This window comes from Clinocottus analis, unplaced genomic scaffold (assembly GCF_023055335.1).
Source record: "Clinocottus analis isolate CAN_PGR_092001 unplaced genomic scaffold, fCliAna1.0.p SCAF_18, whole genome shotgun sequence".
NCBI lineage: Eukaryota > Metazoa > Chordata > Actinopteri > Perciformes > Cottidae > Clinocottus > Clinocottus analis.
This window is the reverse complement of record NW_027175909.1, coordinates 9,818,496-9,844,717: the sequence shown is the minus strand read 5'-3', so window position 1 is coordinate 9,844,717 and position 26,222 is coordinate 9,818,496. Positions and strand designations below refer to the sequence as shown.

Genomic DNA, 26,222 nt, shown 5'->3' with positions numbered 1-26,222 from the left:
ATGCGATGGTGGAAAAATTCTCAGTGACAGAGACCTGGAAACCTAACTCTAAAAAGAATAACAAGGCTAACATGGAGAGATCAAAATCCTGATCAAAAGTCTGCCTAATCCTGCCAGTGATAACATCTCCACCTTTCCAATGTGTATTATCGGCTTGAAGAGTGATTTAAGAGGATCACTAACTCAAATATTAGTATGCTATTATTACAAGTATTGTTTTAAGACAGAACAAAAGGGAACATGTTCTATAAAACAGCATCCAAAGCAGGATGCCTATGGATGCTGTCGGACCCTGACCTCATAGAGCAGCTCCAGTTTGCATGACTCTCACACAGTTACCTGTGTGGTAACAGCGATGCTCCACATCTCAGCCTCTAAATCCGAGCCTTTAGCTCATCCTTTCTTTCCCAGCTCTTCTCCTCTTCTGCTCCAGACAGGACGAACAGCTTTTGTTTGCAGAGGAGCATCATCGCTCACAGCAGCTGCAGTAAATCTGGCCAGCTTCGTCCGTCAGCCAAGAAAGGCCAATGAGCTGCACCCTTTTGGCCTCACCGCTGTTGCAGTGGTGAAATATCGAGGATGACGATGGTGATTATTGGTGATTTCCTCAGCTCTGTGTGCCATTAAGGGGAGGAGGGCCTGGTTGTTCTTTGTCTTGTTTATGTGGGGAGGGTCTACTCAGGGCGGGATGAATTGTCTGTCTTCAGGTCACTGTTTGGATCACCTGGCTGATTGTATTTCCTCTGCTGATTAACTGAAGCTGGATTAATGCGAGAACTATTTATGGAGGAGCGATTGATTTTACTGTGTTGCTCCCCAGCCACTGTCTTAATAAATATGTGCTTTATAAATGGAGCACTGAGGTTCTCTATCTCTTTCCAAGACGAACCCTGTAGACCCCTGCTCTTCTCTCTCCTCATCGCCACGTTCCCTCTTCCTTTAATTACTGTGTTCATGCTTGACGGGCACTGATGACTTGATTAAGCCTGCCGTGTGCAGTTCCAGTCTCTACCCTGCTGATGAATGAGTCTAAAGCTTATTAACTTACTTGTTCTGATCAATAAGGTGCTGGGTTTGAACGCTGCAAGGACAGAGAGGAAACTGCTGCTGCTGCTGCTGCTCCTCCACGCTGGCAGCAGGGATGAAATCAACACACATGATTAGCGTGTGTAACCAATCCTGCAGCTCCGTGAAGAGAGAAGCACCGGAGGATTGATTTTCCAGATTACTTTCAGTTGCAGAGCCGTTAGAGTCAGTCTTTCCGTGATTTTTCACGATGAAGATTGCGGCCTTTGCGAACAAATTCAATCCTTGAGGTTGAAATAAATCTTGCAGTGTTTATCAAATCAGCACATAGGGTAAAAAAAGAGCTTGATATGAAGGGAATTTGAATGGAAAGTTAAGATTCCCCTAGATATTTGGCAAAGTGTCTCCAAAGAAGATAACAATTTGGCTGTTAATCTAATTTTGAGTTGCACTTCTTAACTTTGGCATTCTTTCTGCCAACACATCAGATAATATGTTGAGTTTTACACATCATGGTCATTGTGTTGAGCTATAACGAGAAAGCGTTAACAATATGTCATGGAAAGATTATTTTCACACAACATTTTAATTAGATTTCTGTTTAGTTGTGTCAATTCAAAAAGATAATTTGGCTTCACATTGTTTTGAGGCTCTTTTACTGTTTGTATCACCCACCGAGGCTCATACATTAGCTCCCACTACACACAGGAGGCCTTCTGACAGCGTCCAGGGGGCAGTGGATGAAGGAGGGTTACATCTAAACCCTATTCCCCCGAGGAGGCCTTTCGGCCCCACCAGGCCCTTTAGAAATCAGAGGCTCATCATTGAAGCTAATTTGAGCTCCAATGGAATCAGCCAGCATGTTGTAGCCCATACAGCGCTGAACGGATATTGTTTGAAGGTGACATCTTCACTGATAAGCCTTTGAATAGGAGATTATGACGGAGAAAGGTGCCATGTGTCTGCCACAGAAAAAGAAAGAAAAAAAGAAAAACACGCTTTTCTCTCTTCACATTCCGATATTGATCATTTTTTTTGTGCTGTAAATTCAATCTTTCATGGTAAGAGGTTCCAGTATTGATGTATTGTGGTCAGTGATACACACACACAAGAGAGCTGAAAGGTGTTTGATTCATTTTTCATGTCGAGAAAACAGATGCTTCCTGTTGCAGAGAAGATGCAGCTCATACGATACCCCACCCCACACGCCCTTGTGTCTGAGAACTATCTCTGGTTTTGTCAGGTCCTTAATGAACAGGACTTTGTAATGTAAGCCTGTAACTGTTAGCAGGCCTGGCTAGGCTAAACAAGACTTGGTGCAGGATGGCCCGTGTTGACCTCTGTTTCCCCTCTGCTGGCTGTCGGTTTTGTGTTGTGTGAGAGTGTGAGCAGGAAAGTCTTCTGGGAAGAGCCCTTTAAGGATGATGCGCACCATTAATGTGACTGTAGGTCGGCTCCATTTCAGAGGCATTGATCTGCTGCGGGAGCTAACAGAGTGGCATGGCAGCGGAGCTCAGTCTGAGAGGTTGGAGAGAAGTAGTTGGATCCAAAAATGATGCAATGATGGGGTGCTAATGCAGGAATTCAGTGGGTGCTAAAGGTCTCACGAGGTTTAATTGAAACAGAGTTCTCCGCACAGCTTCCAGCAGCATTCAGATAAAACTGGTGACTCTCAGATCAAGTACAGAGAACTTCCAAGGGAAAAGAAATAGCAGGAAGTATTTGCCTTTAATTGCGCAATTGCCAATGTTCACAGTACTGTCTTCATCAGTCAAAGAGAACAAGACAAAAATGCCAGCACACAATACTCAACCTACAACAAGTGAGCAATTCCCATTGGATAATTAGTTCAATAGGATTTTGACTCTATTGGATACTGGAGTCAAAAATGGGCGTTGCCATAGCCACTGTTGTGAAATGTTAGTCTGTCTGCAAAATTGAAGACTGCAAATCAATCAGCGCGCTCAACACCTTTCTTTTGTCTTTAAGAAAATTAAAGACCATCACAACTTTAATTTAGTTTTTTTCAAGTGGACCAAGCAAAATAAAACACCTAGTATTATATATATATATATATATATATATATATATATATATATATATATATATATATATATATATATATATATATATATATATTGTTTGCATATGTTGTTTGCATACATTTGAGGAAGCTTTGATATAATTTTGGTTAAGATTTGTATGGAAAAGAAGGTTGACATGAAGACTGATCTATTTCACAAAGTCCATTAAAGAAAGCTTTGGATACGTGTTATTCCCAGAGTCTGGACACTTAGCGGGCTGCATTAAGTCCTGAAGTGAAGAAAATACTTGCAGAGCTCCGCAGTTTTCCTCTGATAATTGTACATTATCAGAAATATGGGCTGACTCTTACCGTATCTTGAGTCTGAGCCATCCACTGTGACTTCTATTACCTCAGTCAATAAGAGCACCGTCAATAAAGTAGTCTGGGATGTGTGGTTTGTATTAAGTGAGGGTTTATGTCTTTCTTAAGTATTGAATATTTAGTTAATATAAAACAAATGGCATGGAGTTGCATTATTGCATTATTGAAATGGAAAATGCCACAGGGTAACTTATATTGCTTGGATAATGATTGACTATGAAAAGCAGCAATGATTGCCACCTCTAATTAATTGGCCTGGTGTTACCAGATGAATCAATGGCCATCAGAAGATTGTCTGTGGCCGAGATGAATCTCATGTGTTGGGAGATTGTTAAAAAAGCATAAACAGATCAATGGAGCTCCACTTTATAGGCTTGGATATGGCTTAGATATCCATTCTGCTTGATGTTGGAGTGTGTGTGTGGGGCAGACGGACCGCTCGGTAACCAGAGCCGTAATACAAGCCCATTTAGCATATGGCATTTTTACCACGGAGAGGTAAACACAGTGGGGAGGCCAGGAGAATAGTAAAACACACTGCTAGGGTCAGATCTCCCTGTGGACTCACACAGGGTGGACACACACAGAGGACACAGTGTCCAGTCCCAATGACAAGCTGAGGTCACTGCTCAATACAGGGAGCAATTCTTTCTGCCTGCTTTATTTCTTTACTTGTTTCAGGCTTGGAAAACAAGTAAGAGAAGCACCTGGACTTACTTTTTCCACTCTCTATCTTAAAGGTTCTCATCCACCGTCCTTTTCCGCTACCCTGCAACCTTCATGTCCCCCGCTCTGTGGGTCACGGTGAATCTATACGTGTCCCAACACTTGAGGATGTTGATATCAACTGTCAAACCTTAAACCCTAATGGGGCTTTTTTAAAGTGACAATCTTAACAGATCAATGCACCCCTTTGGAGTCAAATTACAAAGACCGCCAATGACCACACGTGAAGGAGAGGAGAAAAAAAAGAAAAGAAAACAACGTGACAGTGGAAGCATACGACAAAGTCAGCCGAGACATAAGCACACCAACCTCATACCTGCAGCTTGATTTAATGGATGTCTCGGGCTAATTGTGCTGCAGCAATCCTTTGTTTGCTAAGGCAACTTACCAGGGGGAGGTCTCTCCAACAGACTGCTGAAAGGGCGTAAATGACCAGTGGTGGCGGGGTGTTAAGAAGTTAGATGCCGGGAAGCAGCACTAAGGTGGTGCTAAGCTAGAGAGAGGCCACAACGGTCTGTTAGGGTACATTAGGTGAAGGAGAGGGTCTTAAGGCTTCATGAATGTTTCAGCAGGACGGGGGGGCATTTGTCTTCCAGCTCCACTGTCAAAAAGCCATCATGACTCAGAGAGTTGCGGAGGGGACGGGGGAGGGGAGCTGCGGCTTAGACGCCAAGACACTCTATTTCCCTGTGGCGGAGCACGCATACACCCTCACAGATGAGGACAGACGGTGCACTGAGGAACACTAACACACAGCATGAAACAACAACAGAAGTACACATATACTCTTAGCTGTGGTAGTGCACTCAGCACCCGCCTCATCCTTCACAGTTTTTCATCTCCATCACTGTCAACACACATGCTTGGTGAATCATTGCCTCTTGTCTGCTTGACGAGCAGGTTTAAGACCTTTCAGCATTAAGCTCACTGGTGTTTGGCACCATTGCGAAGCATCAGGCGCTTAAACAGTCATTCCTGCCCCGAGGTAGCTGCTAAGCATCCACACCTCGGGGCCTTCCAGCCTCTTCTCCCCTTTGACCTATTCAGACCTTTGGGAGCTGCATGGGGTCACGGCCAATTGTCCCGTGAACAATAGGAGTGTAGCTGTGATAGCAGCAGAGACTATATAACCTGTGGTAAACTGTTTTTTGAAAGGCAGTGGAAGGAAGGAGTAGACCCTGAGAGAGGAGGATATTGACCCCGACATCAACGTGTTAGCATTAAAATTGTCCGTACCAAGCTTCACATGAGTTGGCATGGATGACATGGATACATGCGTTTCAATATTTATACCAAGGCATGGATACATTTTTATTTTAGACACTGTTTAACACAGATAAAATATACCCTATTAGCTGCACCATCGTTGTCGTTATTTAGAGCCAGTCCCACCAACTTGTAATAAATTTGAAGAAATTCAGATTTACACTTCTTAATGTTTTGATCCTTGTAGATATAAGGGAGACATCCTATGTTGCCACACATTAACTTATTTTAGCCACGGTGCAGGCTCCCCAAATGAGATTGTAGTTTGATGGAGCGGCAGTATAACAGTGATTAGAGAGTGTGAGATGGGACAGAGGAAGTGATGAGAAGAGGAGGGAACTAACTAGCTGATAAAGCAATTGTCCTCCCTTGTCTCTGCGCTGTTAGCTTTGTTAAATGTGACTGACAGCTATTGATGGACATGTAGCTGACCTGCCCCCCTCTCTCCAACACTTCATGATCATGTGTGTGTTTGTGTGTGTGTACCAAAATGATGTGGCAATGGAAGTGTAGATTTTTGTGCATTGCATTCACGTGTGCGTTGGAGTGTTTGTGCATTTGAGGGCTTGGTTTGAAGGGTTATAGTGCACTGTGTGGCTCACTCCTGAACTCTCATGACGGTCCACGGGGAAATCAATCATCAGCTGTCCTGTGTGGCTGGTGACTGTGCATTGTCCAGGAAAAAGAGAGGAAGGGAATGAAGGAGTTGAGGAAAAGACAAGAGTGCTTATTAGCTAATCTACTTCAAGAGGGTGGACATCTACCACTTCTCTGTTTGTTCATGCCACAGTTACAAATACAAGACGCATATGGACTCGCTATTCCTTTTCTCCAACATATAAAACACACCATCCAACACATATCCATCTTCCTCCCCCCCTCTGACAGTAACAGAGGGAAAGCAAACAGACCTCTATTTGACTGTGTGGCGTCGATGTCTGCCATACGCGAGTGTTTCCCTCTAAGTGTTGGTCTAAATGGACAGCTTAGTTAGGATTAGTTGGACTAACAGCAAACATCTTTAGAGGCAGGGAGGTCACCTCATCTGTGCATGGATGTGCATGTGGCAGGGGTACAGTGTCCATATGTTGTAAATCCTCCCCTCAGGGACAACACATGGTGTTCGTCTTTTAATGGCAGAAAGTGAACATTTACATTGAAATCTCCCTCGGATCTCTGAACGGTATGTATTAGGAAATATAAATTACACCTTAAACTGCAAGCAGCAAAACTGTGACAAGTGGATTATAAATCCCTCACTTTAGAGACTCATCCATTCAAGTGTATATATGCAAGCATGTGTGTCTTTTACTCTGGCCAATAGTGTCGTATATAGCAGCATGTGGTCCAACGGTCCTAAAGTATGAGGCCTTTCAACGCCTCTGCACCGAGAGAAACATTCGCCTGAGAATAGACCATGGCACAACAGGGGCAGCCAAAACCACGAGGCAACTGTCACATGGGAATTACAAGGTTCCAGTCTATCAGAGCATAGCATATGCTACATTTGCATGTGTTTTTCCGTGAGGCAGCATCAAGCTGCAAGTTCTGGAAATTACTCAAAATTGGAAACATGCAAACACACAGACAGAGAGAGAGAGAGAGAGAGAGAGAGAGAGAGAGAGAGAGAGAGAGAGAGAGAGAGAGAGAGAGAGAGAGAGAGAGAGGAGCGAGGAACATAGAGTCATTCAGACACAGGAGTGAGAGAGAGAGAGAGAGAGAGAGAGAGAGAGAGAGAGAGAGAGAGAGAGAGAGAGAGAGAGAGAGAGAGGGAGGCAGGTAGGGAGTACTGTAACTAGCTCTTCTCGCCACCAAACCGGTGGCTTCATCACTCACAGGAATAACAGTTGGGTACATACAATAGCCTTGCGCATAAAGACACACAAATAGCACACCAAGAACTATTGTAAAGCACAGCGCATGGGGAGAAGAACCCTATAACACTTTCTAACATCCCGAATGACAATGCCAGATGTCAAGCTACAAGCAGATTTACTCCTCTCAGCACTGTTACATATGAAATGACCGAAAAGAAGAGCCCAGCGGTCCTTCAGGGGTTAAATAGTTCAAACAGGAGCAAGGACATGATAGATAGATAGATAGATAGATAGATAGATAGATAGATAGATAGATAGATAGATAGATAGATAGATAGATAGATAGATAGATAGATAGATAGATAGATAGATACATAGATAGATAGATAGATAGATAGATAGATAGATAGATAGATAGATAGATAGATAGATAGATAGATAGATAGATAGATAGATAGATAGATAGATAGATAGATAGATAGATAGATAGATAGATAGAGGAATAGGTCGTTAGATAGATAGATCCCACGAGACTCATGTACACAGTAGATTCTATGATGGTTACTTTGGAGGTTGCTGTGGGTTATGTGGGGTATGTGTGAGTGTGTGTGTGAGTGTGTGTGTGTGTGTTAGTGGGCAGTAGGACAAAATGTGTTGCCCCATGGGACCACAATGGAACCTCACACCAGCCCCCACAGAGAAGGATAAGGCCATCTGCCCTCCTCACTCATCAATCCCACCTAGAAGAGACACACACACAGACACACACACTGAGTGCTGGGTAGCAGTATGGAGAGGCTTTACAGTCAGTGTTTGATCTGCCTTTCATCCAGGCAGCAGCATGCAGGCCGCTGAGCCTCTCGGTGTGTCTCCTACTGTCCACTGTCCCTGTGGAAATCACAACAGCGTATAACAACAGCTCCAACCTGAGGCTTGAATGGCAGGACACAAGCTGATCAGTCTCATCTCTTGACTGAGGGAACAGGAAAGGAAGAGGACGGGGAAGGGGGGGACACAGCCCAGCGGATCCATTCACACTTAAGTTACTTAACTCAAATGTTTCTTTAAAGTCACACAGATAGCACGCCATTGTGAAGCGGCCAAATTCAAACTATAATTTGCTTAAACATAATGAAAGAATCGCCACAGCACAACAGCACTGGCAGAAAAGCCATTTTTCAAAACAATAATTGTCGAAAAACAAAAGATAAGCAAAAGAAAGCAATGCAGGGCCAGTTTATCTGCATATTGCTTGAATTGTGTGAGAAATTACAACATTTGGAAAACACAAAAAGTAACAAACAAGATATGTGAGAAATAAAAAATAAAAAGATACATAATTTAGTGCAGTATACACATATATACAAATATGCTGTGTATAGTGAGGGACACAGTGGGGTGTGTCTTGTGTTACATTTACTGTAAGATCAAGCCTTTTGCACTGAAAAGGAGAAAGTTTCAGAATTCTCCTTCATCTTCATCTGGTTGGAGGCAGACTGAGGCACAGATGGACAGAGAGCTGGTGTGGTTATCGTTGATGAGTCCACTCAGCTGAGAGTCTGAGGCCTGTCTGGAACCCGAAGTGAGTCTCAACATCAGCCGGACTACAGCAAACACAACACACTACACATACAGCTATTAGGCAATCAATAGAAGCTAATACATCAGAATATTTGACCACTCAGCTCCACTGGCTTCATCAGACGGAAAGGAGGAGAAGAGAAGAGGTATATCAATCATACTGTAGAGCAAATGCATTTTACAAGCATGAAGCAGGTGGTAAGCCATCCCTGCGCCAGTAGTCTCTTCTTTATATCAATAGACATTATTAATTGATCACAACAACATATTCAGTGATGGGATGACATTGTGCATTGCTCAGGAGAGAGTTATGGCCGTTTGCTTTAACCTCAGAGGGAATTCACGTCAGCAAACCTAAGCCATAAAGACCCAGAGCTCCTATCATTAATATCACATTAATATAGAGATGGATCTGATGGATAGGCCTCCAGAGGCCCTGTTAACTTGCCAGGAGGTTAAGTGTGAAATCAATCCGTATAAACGACCTGGATAAAAATTCTACCATGCTGGAGCCGTCCTAGGAGTCCTAAATCAGCCAATCAGAGAGGCGCTATAAAACCAGTCTTTCAGCACGGCTTGCTAACAATCTCAGTATTTCAGCTCTGGCAGCTCATTCTCCTTTTTTTCTCCTTCTGTCTTTGTTTCGTCATCCTTCTCCTCCACCCCTGCGCTCCCGGAAGGCCACAAAAGGGAGTATCTTCTCTTTTCACAGCAGGCCCCTCGTGGAGGCTCGGGGGTTGTATACATGGGAGGCGCAGGGTGATCTACACTTGTTCAAGCATCCATATTTCAGCCATTTGACGGGAGAGGGAGGCTGTTAAACATTCAGTGAGGAGGTGCCCTCTGACCCTGAAGGCTGCTGTCCATCCGTTACAGAAAATAAACAGAGAGGTTATAGAGTGGGACTGACTCCTCTCCCTGCAGACGGCCCAGGAGGAAGAACAGAAAAGAAGAGCGTAATCGTCAGGCTCTTATTCACTGATGGCAAAATAGGAAGATTTCAGCCCAATTTTAACGTCCAAGCGTTGTCATTACTGAATCGCTCATGTCTTTTTTGTGCTTTTTTGCTTCATTATTTCTCTTCAGCCAATGCTTCAATATTCTTTGTAGCTCTCTATTAGCACTGTGGCAGCACTGTTGTGTCTGACTGCGTGCCCTCGTGCGAAGTATGATGACCCAGAGGTTAAAGGTGACATCACAGAGCACTGAGACAACGGCTGGACACGTTTCATCAGTCAGCCACCAACAGGTCCAACTGGATCACACACACACACACACACACACACACACACCGCAAGATATATTCATATCTATCTATCTATCTATCTATCTATCTATCTATCTATCTATCTATCTATCTATCTATCTATCTATCTATCTATCTATCTATCGATGTGTCTCAGGACAACACATGTGGGACAGTTGGTGACAGTGTGAGGGCAGATGTGAGTCATGCCGAGTTCCTTTGTGTGAGGAGCAATAGACCACCTTACTGCTGCACTCTATTGTCATTCATTTGGTCCAGGGCGGTTTGTTCGTCTTTACTGCGAGCGTGCAGCCTTCAATTCATCACTTGGCTCCAAATAAACCCAGACAGGATGCATGCAGAGGCTCACATGCACTCCGTAAGAACACACACACACACACCACACACACAACACACACACACACACACACACACACACACACACACACACACACACACACACACACACACACATGGATGCAGATGCAAAAACGTTAACCAGGACACCATCCATGGAGCTTAATCTGAATTATTTAACAAGACTGATGGACAGCACTTTTGGAGAGATGACATAACAAAAGGAAGAACATTTTTTTTGGAGGGATTGAAATCCTCTTTCTTTTAAAAATCATATTTTCTGCCACATTTCTGACAGAAATCTTTCAGTATTTAGTTGATTTGTTGTCAACTGAGATTCCAATGCAGGACATGCTCAATTCAGACATTAATAACCAAAAACCAACACTCCTGTCATGCGCTTATTGTTTATTTTGTAATCCTGAAAAAGCGGACGCTGGCAGGGAACAAACGGACACACTTTCGATCGCTTTGACAGCCTTACATTACAGTAAAAAATTGTATCTTTCATTATAAATTAAGAGAGGGTATAACATTTATTTCGTCCACAAGTATAGGCTCAACTCTACAATGATAAAAAACAGCTTTGCTTTTCAAGCGTTTGTCGATGCAAGAAAACCCATAATAATAATAATAATAATAATAATAATAATAATAATAATAATAATAATAATATAACATTAATAGCAATAATAAAAATAATAACAGTTTTATTATTATTACGGAATCACAATGTGTTTACAAACAATCACAGAGTAAAATCTTTAAACCAGAAAACAACAGACATCATATTTTAACATATTATAAATAGATTTAGACATATGTTTGCCTACAATTTAAATTATGATGAGCCTATTGCAATAGGCTTACATTATAAGATGTTTTTCTTTCTTAAGCAGCATTTACATAAAGAAAAGCGACGAGATCTCCCATGGTATTACCACAATGTTCCTGTATAGATGTAGTCTTTTGTGATATTTGTATTCTGTAACATATTACCCACAATTAGAAGAGTTTTCTTTGGCAGGATTTACTCAGACGGGCTTGCTCAGTTCCAGGGCCGATACTCTGGATTTAAAACTGTTAAACCAGTGTGAGGAAAGTTTTGTCCGGCGTTGTTCTGTGTTTTTGGATTGTCCTTCGCTGGATTCACGGAGCCTTGATGTAATCCACTTCCTGGAGGAGGAGGGACAAGTGTGCTGTCCAAGATCTGCCTGTCTGCAGAGTGAGAACATAGCTCAATAAAATAACCACGTTTCAAAGAGCACACAATGCAACATATTTGTAATACAGACATAACATGTATACTCGCAACATAGAGGCGAGGAAAACTCTTAATAATTGATTGTTTTAATGCTTTTCTAAAATCACATTAGAAAACCAACATTTAATCATATCCAGATAATAAAATGTAAAACAAAAAAAAAAGAGAGATTGCCTAATATTTATATTTATTGTGATGGAAAAAAAACCAATTCCTTACTTGTATGTGTTTTCATGTGATATTTGAACTCCTGTTCATCTTGGAAAGTGGCCCCGCACACGTCGCAGGGTTGGGGTTTGTCCTTGTTGGCGTGGGTCCGCCGGACGTGGCTGTCGTGTGCGGCGTGCGAGGCGAAGGCCTTCCCGCAGTGCTTACACTTGAAGGGCCGCTCTCCGGAGTGCTGGCGGATGTGTGTTCGCAGGATGCTGGAAGCAGTGAAGGCCTGGACGAGAGGAAAGACCAATGAAACAGATAAGCCCTTGTATTTTATTTAGAGATGCACGCGCCTGTGTTTCAATGTATTAAAGCTCATTACGCTAAACTGGTTTAAAGTATCGTCTCTTGCAATTATTTATTGTTTAATTCATTTATGTATTATTATTGATACAAAAATAAATAAAAATGGGTCTGAGGTTGTTGTTGTTTTTTTTATAACGAATCCTAGCTCTTATAAAAAGCCTGCATGTTGCTTAAGTTCCCCAAATAAGGATGAAGGAGGTTAAACAAAACACTCTCCGGGTGTATAAAAAAAGAGTAAAGACATCGAGAAGAAAGGACCAAAAACAAACTTCTGCTCATTCCAGGGCCGTAAATTAAAAGTATAATCTGAGCAGACAAAAGGGTGGGTGTACATCTGGCGATAATTAGCATGTAAGTGTCTCCGTGGAGTGTGGCCGCCGAGAGCCACAATAATGAGGGGCTCGCGCCAAATGCACCATGAAATGAGAAGGCACTAAATGCTTTCAAACTGCGGGCTGCAGGTTTTAAAAAGACGCGCAGGAGAAGAGGAGTAATGAGCAGGACAAGAAGACTAAAAACATTACTATCATGAAGATGAATACTTCCATTAGTTGAAGTCTTGACCGGAAACCAGAAGATGTATGACTCTTCTGTTCAGCATCAACAATCTAATTTCTTCTATTTTTATTTATTTGTTTACGTGTCAAACTGAAATGAAATGATACAATATATTATGATGTTACAGTTTAAAACGATATCTGACAACATAACATACCACAGTTCTGATAATTGTGGCAAAATGTAATATTCAATCGAAACAAAAGGGCCTCCGACCTTGTTGCAGTACACACACTTGTATGGCCGCTCTCCAGAGTGCACGCGCATGTGTTTGTTGAGACTGGACGATTGGGAGAAACTCTTCCCGCACACTGAGCACTGCGGATCAGACATAACACACACAACATGACACATCAAGAGTTATTTCGTTATTTAGCCATTTAAATGGGTCATATCTTTGGAAAACAAGTTAACCTAAACTCATATTTGTGTGTGTGTGTGTGTCCTGCATAACAGTTGTGGGGTTGTATTTTTTTAATTAACGTATTTGTATTGCCATATAGTTGTGATGCTTCAGGCTGAATGAAAGGTTATCATTAACTAAAGGTCTTAAAATAATTTGCCTTTTTAAGAGGCCCAATAAAAACCCGAAGCATCCGTTTCGAAGTGACGCTGCAGGGAGCTGTCCCTTCAGCACCACATCAACTATTGCGTAAAGCTGTCGACTTTACTGCACGGTGCAATGACGTAATGGCCTGGCAATACGAGGATGGAATAGATACCCTGCACTATACGTACATGCACACGGACTGTTTTCAGTACCTTATGAGGTCTATGTTTTTCGTGCACGTGTAAAATGTGGATCCTCAATCTGTCTCTCTTCTCGAAAGATCGGGTGCAGAGGTGACAGGGGAACTTCCGGTCGCCCTGGTCCACGCAGCGCGTGTACTTCAGATGTTTATCCCTGTAGTACTTGTATGCGAACACCTTCCCGCATCTGTCACACTTGAAACCCTCATCGCTATCTGAGGAAAACACAGCAGCAAGAAGTTTAGTGCGGCGGTCAAATCAGAGGAAGAGAGAGGCAAAGCAGCAGAAGGTCGGGTTCTGACCTTCAGGGGGAGAAATCACGCCGTGTTCTTCTCTGGCGTCTTTCAGGGTGAGAGGGATGCCGAGGAACTGCATGTAGCAGTCTCCGTACCACACCAGCAGCTCCTGGCCTGGCCGGATCTCTTTGCAGGCCTCGTAGAAGATCTGACTCTGGATCTGCACCGCGATGAGGTTCTGCTCCTCTGGGAAACGAGCGCACTTCACAGAAGACATCCAGTTTCCTGAGCCTCCTCTGCCGTCAACGAAATGACTCAGCCGGCCGTTTTCAAACACCTGAAGCAGACGTTACATTGAGTGTGAGTTCAAACCGTCTGCTCCCCTTCCTGGTGGGCTCTACACCCGACTTGGAGTAGGAATTGCAACACATTACCTCCCACATGAGAGTGTTGTCGTCGTATGTTTTAATCTCGCTGGTATTGACCACTTTCCCCTGGAAAGGACCGAAGCGCGTGCCTTGCGGGATGCTGCTGTTGTCTGTGAAAACTCCACAGTGGGACACGTTTCCCCAAGCTGCCTGTACGACGGTTAGCCCTGCGACACGGAGTCCAAAAACAAGAGTCACATCTCTGCCGCGCCGCCATCGATTCAGACACACGGAATTAAAGTGATTTGAGAAATGAAAGTCGTACCTTCAGGAAGTTCAAGAGTTTCTTGGTCTAGTGGATGAGTGTGAGAGTCAGAAACTGAAAAAAAAGAAAACAAACACAAATGAGCCAATGGGACACACACACATGAATGGGTTAATAAATAACATTTCTGAAATAACGAGAGGCGTTAATAACTAATTATTAGTTAAAAGTGATCAGCACAGCCAGCAGACAGTTGTTCCTATGTTGAAGGCCATTTCTCGGCACACCAAAAAGCGCAAACTATCCCGCCACATCGTCTCGTATGAAACTAAATAAGCATCCCATAATTTAGGCGGAAGTCTCACCTGACTTTTCGGGCAGGGCCAGTCCGGATATCGCGTGACCCACGGAGCGCTCCTGGCTGCCGGAGTAACCGTAGAGCACCATGAACAAGTCATCCTCGCTGAAGTTATAAGACGCGCGCGCTTTTTCCAGCGACTGGAGGCGAAACAAACTCTGTTTGGGCGGCGAGGCGGAAGAAGAAGAAGAAGAAGAGGCGCAGGACGACCTCTCGCTGGACGGGCTGCTGAAGTCCGAGGACAGAGGACCGGCGGCGTGCTCGGTCACCACGGCGGCCAGCTCCTCCGGCTTGGAGTACAGCGGCTGTCCGGGCAACACCTGGCTCAGGTAAGGGATGCCGGAGGCGCTCAACATGTGTCCGTGCAGGAACGCCGCGTGCTGGTGGTGGAACGGAGGCGCTCCGCCGTGCAGGTGGAGCGGGAGGCTCGCCTGAGTGTCCGACACCAGGCGACCGAGGGACTTGAGCGGGTGGAGGAGGCTGTGAGTCCGCGGGAAGAAGTCCATGTAGTGAGGGTGGTGGGGCCCGGGGAGAGGGGCTGGGTAGAAGCCCCGAGCCGGACTGCCCTTCAGCATGCCGGCCGGGAAGCAGCTCTTGTCCTTCAGCACGACCGGGATGCTGGACAGAGACACCGACATGACAGCACCGGGTGGAGACGGGTCAGATGGAGACGTGGACCCTTCAGAGAGAGAGAGAGAGAGAGGGAGAGGAGGGTGGGAGAGGAAGTGAGGGTGAGGTATAAAAGTTTAATGCAAGACATCTAAAAGGGGAAACATGACGTCAAGAGAGGTTGATTCCCCTGAATTGATTTTGAAATGCTTTTTAACATACAAATGATAGCTAACATACTCATCTTAATACATTGGATTCTTATAACACTGTTTTATTGAATCGACAACTTCTAAAACGTATTCACACATTCAGTTTTAAAATGAAAACAAACAAAAAAACAAAGGAAGAAATATGGACAACTGCAGAGGAAAACATTGAACACATCTATTGCTTAATAAGTAAAAGCAGTCCACGGTGAAATTGAACAGCCCATTGTGCAATATTTCCAGCTGAGAGGACACAGAGACACACGTCAGATGTTCATCAGCGGCGTTAAACGAGCGGCTAAAGGTGTTTTCTTTTTAGGAACCGTTTACCAATCAGCCAGTAAATAGAGAGACAAATCAGGGTCATGACACTAATTAAAGAACAGTCAGCCAGAGCAGAGGTCACCATTAATGAAGCCTTTTATAGACCTTACAATTACTGTCAGTGCGGGGAAAAAACATATCAGTGGGGGAAATGTTGGCGCAGTATTTGTTAAAGGAAATTATTAGGAACAATAAAACAAAGTTGAATTAATCAAATTACTAAATTAAAAGGGAATTAATGAGTGTCATCCTTTGTGACATACACCATATAAAACACATATTTGATTATCTTATTCATGTAGCATTTAAAAAAAAGAATTAATCACATAAAACGAGTCACAGATAACTTAGCGAGTCTGTGTTTATTTTATAAAAGTGCTGCAATTTAAAGTAATTAGGGAAGAAAAAAAGAAGCTTACCTCGTGAAATAAATTACAGATGTTCCAAAGTTGTGTCCGTCATGTCCAGGATTCAGTCTCAACAAGCCCCGGGTATCAAATCAAACGCAACATCTCTCCACATTGTGCAGGGACACGCGCAGCGGGTCTAAACTTCAGTGCGCAACGTGCTGCGGGAACCTTGCTCTCCGCCTGCGTGGTGGCCGGTGGTCATCTGAGGGCACCGCTACTGTACTCAGGCAGGTCTCCCCCAGCACCTTCCTCCTATTGGCCAGGAATCAGCTCGAGCTCATGCATCTCAATGTCCCGCAGGAATACATCTTCCCAGGGACAGCCCACCCGTTAACCTCAGCGCACCCGTCTGCCCTCCTCTGCTACAATGAGATCCTCTCATTTCCATATGAGGACCCTCACCCCAACACACGCACACACACGCACACGCACACATTATCCGATTGTATCTGAGGGATCTCCTGTGGAGTCTAGATATGTGTTGTTATGACTTGGATGTGGTGAATTAGGAAAAGAGAAAAGAATGGTCTCGTTAATCGGCGCAAATCTTTCCTCTCGGCTCTAAACTGCATCAACAAAACGAGTAAAACTGGATCTTTATATTTAGTTTCGACAGCACATTCGGATCTTTCAACGAGCTTAATGGTAATTCTATTGTATCGTTATGGCTCTTTTTATTTTAAATTGTCTTTTCTTGTCGAGTTTTACATTTATATTGAGTATTGCAAGCAGGCACATGCTAGTGTGTCATTCGTTTATATATAGGCTTGCTCCAAAATCTAAGAAATACAGTATTAATGTATTTATATCACTAATTTAGGCGATTTAATTAAGCATGAACCAAAAAGAAATAACTCGCTAAAAATCTGAATGCAATTATTTTCTCGTCCTTATTGAGGCTATTACTAAAATATATATATTTTACAGTTTAATTGTATTTATTTGAATATATATTATAATTTACTTTGTCCTTTGAGTCTGTAAAGCTTGTGCAGTTTTTAGATTTGGGGACAATACAATGCATGGAGGCCATAGATATATTTTTTGATGTGGTTTTAATCACATGAAATAAGAGTCACCCGAATAAATACTGCAATAACAGAATTCTTTATTTACAAGGCAAATAGCATCAGCGAAGCCATATTAGTTCACAACTTGCATAACTGTGGTTTTAACTTCTCTTGTATATCTAATTTTGCATAAAACGCTCACACACACTAGGGGTACAAAGGTGGATGCAGGTATACAGTGTGATTCCTGTGAACAATGCAGAAAAAAAATATCTGGGGGGGGAAAACACAACAGTAAGCTTTCCTCAGAAAGTCCATATAGTATATTACATATTGCTTCAATATCCCTATGCATCATCTTTTCCATACAAACAGTGAGAGGGGGAAATAAATGAGTCTTCAACCCAACACAGAACAGAGAGCAATGGTGAGGGACAGTTCAACTGTGACCGAGTCTCCAGCAACTGCGAAGAGTTGAGCGATGATGCACCCATTCAATATTGTACACAAGTCATTTTACAAATTTATACAGACAGCGGTGTAATGTACAAGAACGAGAACAGACAAAATCTAAGGCATTATGCTAGGGTTCTTAGCATTTCAAGGTTGCATCTTAGCTCTAAGAAATTGGCAGACAATACAAAAGGGCATTTAAAGTTCTTCAAAACCATATAAGTTAAAAGAGAAAAAAATATTTTTTTTGTTTAGTGGGTCAAAAGCCTGGATATTTGTAAGGGGCAAAATCATTTATTTGCTCCTGTCCTCATTATAAATGCTAAAAAATGCATTGCTACCACATGGCTTTAAATCTTTTCAAAATCTTGACAATCTTTGGAAATTTGCAGAGGGCTGTGAATCATTCTTTAAAATGGCTCAAAAAGGCTTGTCCTGCACAACTGTATGATACAATCAAAACAGCATTTATCAACAACAAAAAAGAGTGATCTCCTGTAGGCCCACAGCAAGACAACTGCAGGACGTCTGCAATGATGACAGTCACAACAATAATGCAGACTTTTGTCCCAAAGTTGCCATGCTACAGCTTCAAATTTCATTTACACAAGAAGCAAAAAGAAGCAACAACAGGCAACATCCTATCTAAATGCTGAGAAGAGCATGGTACAACTGTACAACACCACATTGTCAACATGTTGAGATAAACACCATCAGTCACATCCTCAGGCCTTCAATGACAATACATTCAGAATGATTCTCTTCCTGTTTTATGCTGCAACATCTACATTAGGACCCTGTTAAGTGACATCATCGTTAATTTCTAGTTTTGCGTGGGCCTCAAAGCATGCTAACCAACAGGTCGTCTCCCTATGAAAATAAAAGCTGGTAGAATTCAGAAATCCAATTGAAAAGGTGAGGATTATTTGGCTTGCTCCAAGTCTGTCCTGGGTTAAAATAGTTATAAAAATGTTTGCTTTTTTTTTTTGTCGTTGAGGAAAATGTACTTTTGAGGTTAGAGAAGATGACTTGCTTAACATCTTGTGAAGGTCAAACCGAACCCCTACAGGGGCACAAGAATAGCATGTCATTACTGAACACTTTATAGTTGAACCAAGTGCCTGAGGTCATAAAATATGGCTAAATGTCTGTCAGAGCAGGGCTCATGAGCCGTGCAGTCTTAACTCTGACCTCTGATAGACGAGTGGCTGGAGGCAGAGAGGGCGTGTGTCAACAAGGGGACCACAATCGACTTCCCTCTGCAGGCCTCAGCCAATGCTGCATAATCTATTAGGAACGCTGCGAGTGGATGTAGACTTTCTTGGTACAAACTGCCATAAAAAACTGTGTTTAATACTGCACCCAAACGTGGAGCAAAAAGGTGTCCTTTTTATTCAGGAAACTGTACAAAAATTACAAAAACAAAAAGACCAACAAAAAAAAAAAACAACCCCAAGTGATTCTCAAGTAATCGTTATTGCTTGTTTACATCACACCAGAACAGTTTGCACCTAGCAGCTTGTATGAAGCACTTTTCACTCCAGACAACATAGAAAGCACACATCTGTTATTTTTTTGAGTTATTGTATGGCTGTGTTGAACTTGTATATGTTTTTTTTTTCTCTTTTTTTATGGTGTTCTATGCTAAAGGCAGAGAAGCAAGCGATAATCTGTACACTGTATACACAGCACACCCCCTTACGACCCCTCCCTACCTCCCACCCTCACCCGTCTGCATCGTACCAGAACATCAGATTGTAAAGTTCCCAAAAACAAACAAAAAAAACAAACAACTTTCTCTGCTTTAAGAGGCAGTTGTGACCAGACGGGGGGAATCAAACCCTAAGGAATAAAATAAATAGGAAAGACAATGTTTTACTTATTGGTATGTACAATCTCTGAAATTCATTATTAAACCATATATGATTGAGATCTTCTTCTGAAATTAAAAAGGACCAAAGTATAATCCATTATTCATGTTAATAGAAGAACCTTCTCAGAAAGAATACAACCATTACTGTTAAAATGATAAAAAAGTGCCTCTTTCACACTTTTAGAAATCTTTTTTCTTCTTGCTACTAGGATAAAGAATCATCTACAATAATTAAAATGAATCTATACAGAAAAATAAAACTTAATTTAATACACTATATAAACCTCTTGACTAAATTAGTCTAATCATACAAATCACCAGTCCACTCAAACCATTCTTCTGCAGTGTTTTCAAGGTCATTTTTTTTCTCCAACCATATCTTAATTCTACATCTTAATTCTCACAAGAAAAAAAACAACAAAAACTAAAATAATAATAAAATAAAGAACAGCAAAAAGGCAAAACCGGCTAAGTGTTTGATCTCCATCAATGAATTTGAACATAACTTGGAGTCTTTGCTGCCATTTTGGAACTATGTGGAAATGTCACAAATGTGTGTGAGAGAAAAAAAGGAGACAAAAGAAAAATCAGTGTACATCATTTTTGAGATGAGATTGTAAATGGCCGCTGTCCACTGAGAGGAATACATTCATCAGAACAAGGGATCCCAACCACTGCTGCCCCCTTAGGTCGATGTCCCCCCCCCACCAGGAGGCCTACAGTAAGTCACACTACGGTGAATGCAGCTGGACAGGCAGACAGACTGGCTCATCACAAGGCTCTCCTCCAGGAGGGTTAGGCATGTTGCACATGGATCCGCCATCCGCCCCCAGCCCTCTTCACTCTCCTGTGTGTGTCTGTTCGGGTCCAGGCTCCTCCGGGGCGGCCGAAGAGGCCCAGCTGGGACTGACGGCAAAACGTGGGCTGGGGAGACAAGGTCAGGGCACCGCCCGGCTGGTTCAAGGGGCAGTCGGTTGGTTACATGTTTGTACAATTTTTAAAGGGCCGACGCGCTCCTTGCTCCAGCTGATCAGTGAGGTTCAGGTTAGGAACTCCATGAGGGTCAACAGTACTTCTGCAGAGAAATGACACATATTAGATCACAACTTGTGAAGCATCTCATAAAATACACAATTTAACCAAACACTTGAACTTGCAGAACTTTGACTTGTCTGGAGTAATCCAGTCACATGTGCAAAAGACTATAAACAAAGAGAAATCCTTCTTGGAACACGTCGTCAAGCCTTAAACAAGTAAATCACAAAAGCCTGCGCTAATGGCCAAACAGTAAATAATTGAAATAATCTAAGTGCCAATATATTTCTATAATCTTGGAAGGAGGATAAATCAAGTGACAGATATACTGGTGTGTTACAACAGTCTGAAGTGCAGACAATCAAACAGCAGCACCTTGGTTAAATATTCATGGCCTTTTATTGGGCTTAAAAGCATTATGGACAACAACAGTGCATTTCACATATACAAAGCTAACAATACCAGGGAGACAAAGGAAGAAGGATTAACTCTGTTGACATTAAATACTCACCAGAAATGGAGTGCTGACAGTAAAAATATTTGTACTTTTAAGTTGTCTTTCAATTTAAAGTCTGACTTGTTTATGTAGGTTTGACGGACCTGTGCCATAAGGAGTCACGTTTTCCATGTTAAGCAAACCAGCTGACTCGGTCCAGACATGCCAGCCCTTGAACATCATACAGTAACTCTATATTCTATATAGGCTAAATGGTCTGGCTCTAAAGTGCCCGCTGCTAATTACATCATTGTCCTCTAAGTTCAAGTGAAGTATCAGAACACCAGCTAGAGGAGTTACGTAAACTACTGAGTAAATTATTCACTAGCACGGCTGTTCAATAAATGTACCCAAACACTTAGGGTCTTACGATGAGACAAACATATGCATAGGAAGTGGAGAAAGACAGACAAACCTTTTAGTTTTCTTACTGTGTAAAACTGGAAGGGGTCCATTTTGTTGACCTCTAAGGTTTAAACTCTGCAAGTGTCTGTATTATATGCCTACGATGGGCTAATTTAAAGATATTACTGGGTCCCCCTCAAAACCTCTATGGTCTGGCTATGTTAAAGGATGCCCAACGGTGTAATTTGTAACTGTAAGTTTTGCTCCTAGTTCTAAAAAGGTCTTAACTTAACCCTGTGTTTACCTGTTCTTGCCCCAAGGAGGGCAAGCCGGGTGAGGGCCCTGAGGGCATGGACGTGACACTCATCTGTCCGGCCATCTGGCCCATGCTGCTCATGCTGCTGGTTGCCATGTTGCCGGCCATAGAGACGTTGTTGAGGTTCATGCCATTTCCGTTGTACATGTTGCTGTTACTCTGCTGGGTGAACTGCGGCGATGCCTGCTGCTGTGAGAACATACTGGGGAGAGGAAAGGAGAAGAAGATGGGTGAGGTCAAACATTTATCAATGGAAGGAGAAAGGTTCCTTCAGGAGCATGAAGGAGAGTTAGGGTTTGGATGAACCTGAGTAATCCTTTAATGTTATTCAAAGTTTGATGTTTCCAATAAGCATGTACACAATAAAAAACTACTGAAAGTAGCAGAAAAAAGTTGTTGTTGGAAGTACAAGGTTGGCGTGGAGTAAGCTGTGGCTACAACATGAACCCATTTTTTTAAATTTACATTTTGCCAAATTTTTACTCTTAATAGAATGCCATATCAGTTTATAAGCGGTCCTGTTTGCACTTTACTCATCAACAGACAACCATCACAAAATGATTGTGATACTGAAGAAAAACAGAGAAACTTGATGATTCTTGGACAAGTTGTTAGTGGTGTCTTTTCTTCTATGATTTCGAAATGGATTCAAAGACATATATTGGCTCTGGTTATTTGAGTTTGTGATATCCTTAGAACCTAAAGGTCTAATCAGACACTAGTTTTTTTCAACAGAAGTTTTATGTGTTTTTACCTGTTGCCTCCTATGTTTCCTTGTGGCCAGCCGTTCATGTCAGGGGAGCCCTGGAAAGCAGCGTTTCCTTGGCTCTGCTGCATCATCGGGGACTGTGTGTGGGCCATGCGAGGAGAAAGCAGGGGGCTCTGCGGTGTGCCTGGGCCTCCAAAGCCTCCGTCTGCCTGTTGGCTCATACCTGCGGAGGACGCATTAAGATAGGTCAACCACACTGCACCTGCAGAGACTCAACAACAAGCCAACATACTGAGTGGAGGAGTGAAGTAAATGTCAGCATTGCATATCATGTACAGTTGTGCCATGGGCATCTGAGCAAACATGATGATTAGTGTGACTGAAGACTGTTCATTCCAGTCTGCATTCAGAATTAATGACAGTGGCTAATACTTCCTACATGCATGTAAGCAGAGAACAGGCAAGGAAATAGGAAGAAAGGGAATAAAGAGATGGCTTGGGAGAAGTGGGAAAGAGAGAAGTGATGTCTTGCAGAAGTTATTGCTCGGTACAAACCCGCAGGTCAGAATCAGATTAAGGTGTGAGAGATAAATCAAACATGTTATTATACTAGATTATCAGTTTATGTCCAGATTAATCGCCACACTGTCAAACTGACAGGTGCAGCCTTGATTATTGCTTTGCCTGCTCACAATCTTATGAGTCCTTAAACTTTGATTATTGGGCTCTTGGTGCCCTCTGGTGGAGCAAGGATGTACAGCCAGGAGACCATTTTGGTCAGAAGAACGAGAAGTACATGATTACACTTCCTGACCGGTAATCCTATGCAATAATAAATAACTGGGGAGTAAAGAATGCAGTATGACTTGGATCACTCAATGGCAGCTGATTGATGCAGTCACCAGCGCATAATATTACAAATCAGATGATTGCAGCTCCTAAAAAGCATGTGATGCTGTGCAATCAGAGTCACAAAAACGCACAGACACAATGGCACACACACACACACAGCGGTTGTAGGGTGATGTGTGTGTGCTGGGCTGGGGTGTAGGATCAGTACCTGAGTTGGGAAACTGAAAGGCACTGTGCTGCATTTGGGGGCTGAGTACGGCCCCGTACTGTCCGCCCATCATGTTTGAGTTTCCCATCATCATCTGTGAGGAGGAGGAGGTGGAGGAAGAGGAGGAGGTGCCATGCATGTGGAGCTGGGGGTTTTGGGTGAGAGAGGGCAGGCTGGGGGAGAGAGGGGAGGAGAAGGGGCTGGTAGGGGGAGGTGGCGAGGCCAGGCCTGTACTGGTACCGTAGCTGGGCGGGTAGGGGAACTGCTGAGGATTGGCCTGGGGGATCCGGGGGTTACTCATGCCTCCGGCAGCCATGTTGGGAGGCAGGTTGAGCCCCTGGGCCCTCATGGCCATGCTCCTCTGCTGCTGAACCTGCTGGGCCTGCTGCTGCTGCTGCTGCCTCTGTCTCAGGTGATTACTCAGCAGCTCCCGCTGACGCTGTGCCAACATCTGAGCATTGATGGTCCCCTGGAGGTGGGAGGAGGATGACGTGTGATAATAGAGAAGTCTCATAGATCTACATTAAGTATGTCTACTTCTGCCTCACACATAACATAAAGCCTTAAATTTACTTAAAGCCGTCAACAAACTACAAAACACTACCTACAGTCATAGCAACATGTCAGTGCAGACAGATGATGTGATGGCAGCGGTGACCTACCTGGTTTGGTGCACTGGCTCTAAGAGGTAGGTTCACATTTGACACACCACTCATCTGAGTCATCATTGGCTGGCGGTTCTGGTGAGACAAGAGACAGAAGAAGAGGTTAAGACAAACACCAGTGAATTCAAATATCTTTAAAATACTTAATTAGTGTGCAATTTAAATACGTACTGCTTCCTTTCAGCTCGTAAATGATTGAAGAATACGGTCGCACTTTATAATAACTAGTGTATCATCTGTAAGTCCATAATAATTGGTTTGCAATATATATTACTTAATTTACAAATGGGGAATTCCTCATTCAAGTATAAAAATCCAATCATGAAAAGCATAGTAGTGAAGCTTATTAGTCAAGAATAAAACATTTATAATGAGTGACTAATGAGTGTTCATGTTGGAACAATGCCTTATAAATGATGAATTAAGTGTTTACTCATGCTTTATAATAACTACACACCATTTAGCATTAATAAAGTGCTACCAAGAATACAAATATAAAATAAATAAATGTATGAGACCAAGAGGATCTAAATGATATTCCAGTGAAAGAGCAGCACATTGCAGGTAGACATAAATGTCCCAACTACTCCATGTGCGCACAGAATTGCTGCCAAAATGTCAACCTCAAGGATAAGTACACAACTTCTATCTGCATGTTCAGTCATACAGCTACTGACCAAACAGTGTGGTTACAGAAAGACAAAAAAAAAAAAGCTTCTAAAATCAATGGACAGGATCGCTCCCAGCAGTGTCATGGCAGTCTAGATGCACATGTACCTGCTGTGACTGTAGCCGGTGCTGTAGCTGTAGTCGTAGTGCGTTGGGCTGGTTGGGGACAACCCCAGCGGGCCTGAGACCAGGCCGGGCCTGCATCCTCATCATGGGGTAACCTGGGCGTGGACCTATCTGGCCAGACATCGGGTGGAAGCCTTGCTCTTGCATGGGGGCACCTGGGTATCCCCTTTGGGCCATGTGGGATGGCGGGGGACCAAATTGCTGGCTGTACATGGGAGGCTTTTGGTCTATTAACATGGAGGGGTCCTGAGGGAACTGGTCCGGCTCCATTGATTGATTCTGAAACAGAAACAGCCACAGAAATGAATGAAAAAGAAATGCACAGCCATAAAAGATAATAATAAAAAATCACTAAAACCAATACAAAACAATATGAATGTAAGATCACCTGTTCTACCAGACCAGGGATCCCTAGAGCACGATCAATCTCCTCCAGGCCATCAAAATCTTTTAGTGCAGTGTACAGCTGGGACATCAGCGCCCCCTCGTCCACTCCACTGCCATCACTGGAACCATGTCCCGTACTACACAGCAATTCATCCTGTTGCGCAGGGTGCACCGGCCTGGGAAAGAGGAGACAGGAGGTACTTAATATAGCTTCTCAATGATATTGCCCAGTATCAACCAAATACAACTCTTAGACCATCTAATTACGACAAAATACTCATATAGGGAAGTTTGATGACAAGATAAATGCTACTCTTTAGGAGTGAGGCCCGTAAGATGTTTTGACATTATTAAAAACATGTAATTAGCAAGTGAGCATGTTACCTCGTCTGGTTCACAAAAGCTGTCTGGTCGATGGGCATCATGCTGTCTGGCCACGGGGCTGTCTGGTTGGGTGGAGCCTGTTGTTGAGGGAAATGGTGGCTGACCATACCAATATCCATATCAGGTTGGGCTGAATAGGGGAAGAAAAAACAAACAGATTAAGGCCGGATCGTTGACGGTAAACAGTCAATTCTGCAACTTTTGTTATTATAAGAAAAACATCTGGAAACCTAGATGATGATCAATATTCTTAAACCCAGAACAACCAGCACACAGCATCAGGTTAGACATGTGTTTTTTTAGTGCTGTACTATGGTTAGCCACTTGGTGGCAACCTTTAACAATCAACAGCAATAATATAACATGGGTGAGTTGAGGTCTTTTCATCTGTTCAGTTT

General features: G+C 43.0%; 2 protein-coding genes across 4 annotated transcripts in view; both read right to left on the bottom strand.

Annotated features, from left to right (window-relative positions):
• Positions 1-11,474: 11,474 nt before the first annotated feature.
• prdm14 (PR domain containing 14) lies at positions 11,475-15,382 on the bottom strand. The gene is made up of 8 exons (XM_068582286.1): positions 14,752-15,382; positions 14,447-14,500; positions 14,188-14,348; positions 13,820-14,090; positions 13,530-13,732; positions 12,984-13,085; positions 11,910-12,132; positions 11,475-11,644 (listed from the first exon to the last, which is right to left on the bottom strand). The coding sequence occupies exons 1-8, from the start codon at positions 15,380-15,382 to the stop codon at positions 11,475-11,477; spliced, it is 1,815 nt and encodes a 604-aa protein (XP_068438387.1).
• Positions 15,383-17,387: 2,005 nt separating this feature from the next.
• The window catches only part of ncoa2 (nuclear receptor coactivator 2), a 57,062-nt gene continuing 48,227 nt past the window's right edge, over positions 17,388-26,222 (bottom strand). For 2 of the 3 annotated variants that reach the window (XM_068581506.1, XM_068581505.1), the window contains exons 15-22: positions 25,825-25,954; positions 25,442-25,616; positions 25,036-25,332; positions 24,256-24,333; positions 23,594-24,062; positions 22,579-22,756; positions 21,813-22,026; positions 17,388-20,707 (exon numbers count right to left, since the gene is read on the bottom strand). In XM_068581506.1, coding sequence (XP_068437607.1) covers positions 20,696-20,707; positions 21,813-22,026; positions 22,579-22,756; positions 23,594-24,062; positions 24,256-24,333; positions 25,036-25,332; positions 25,442-25,616; positions 25,825-25,954 — 1,553 coding nt within the window. In that variant the 3' untranslated portion in view covers positions 17,388-20,695. The remainder of the gene's footprint in view (positions 20,708-21,812; positions 22,027-22,578; positions 22,757-23,593; positions 24,063-24,255; positions 24,334-25,035; positions 25,333-25,441; positions 25,617-25,824; positions 25,955-26,222) is intronic. The other variant, XM_068581507.1, reaches the window with a different exon arrangement.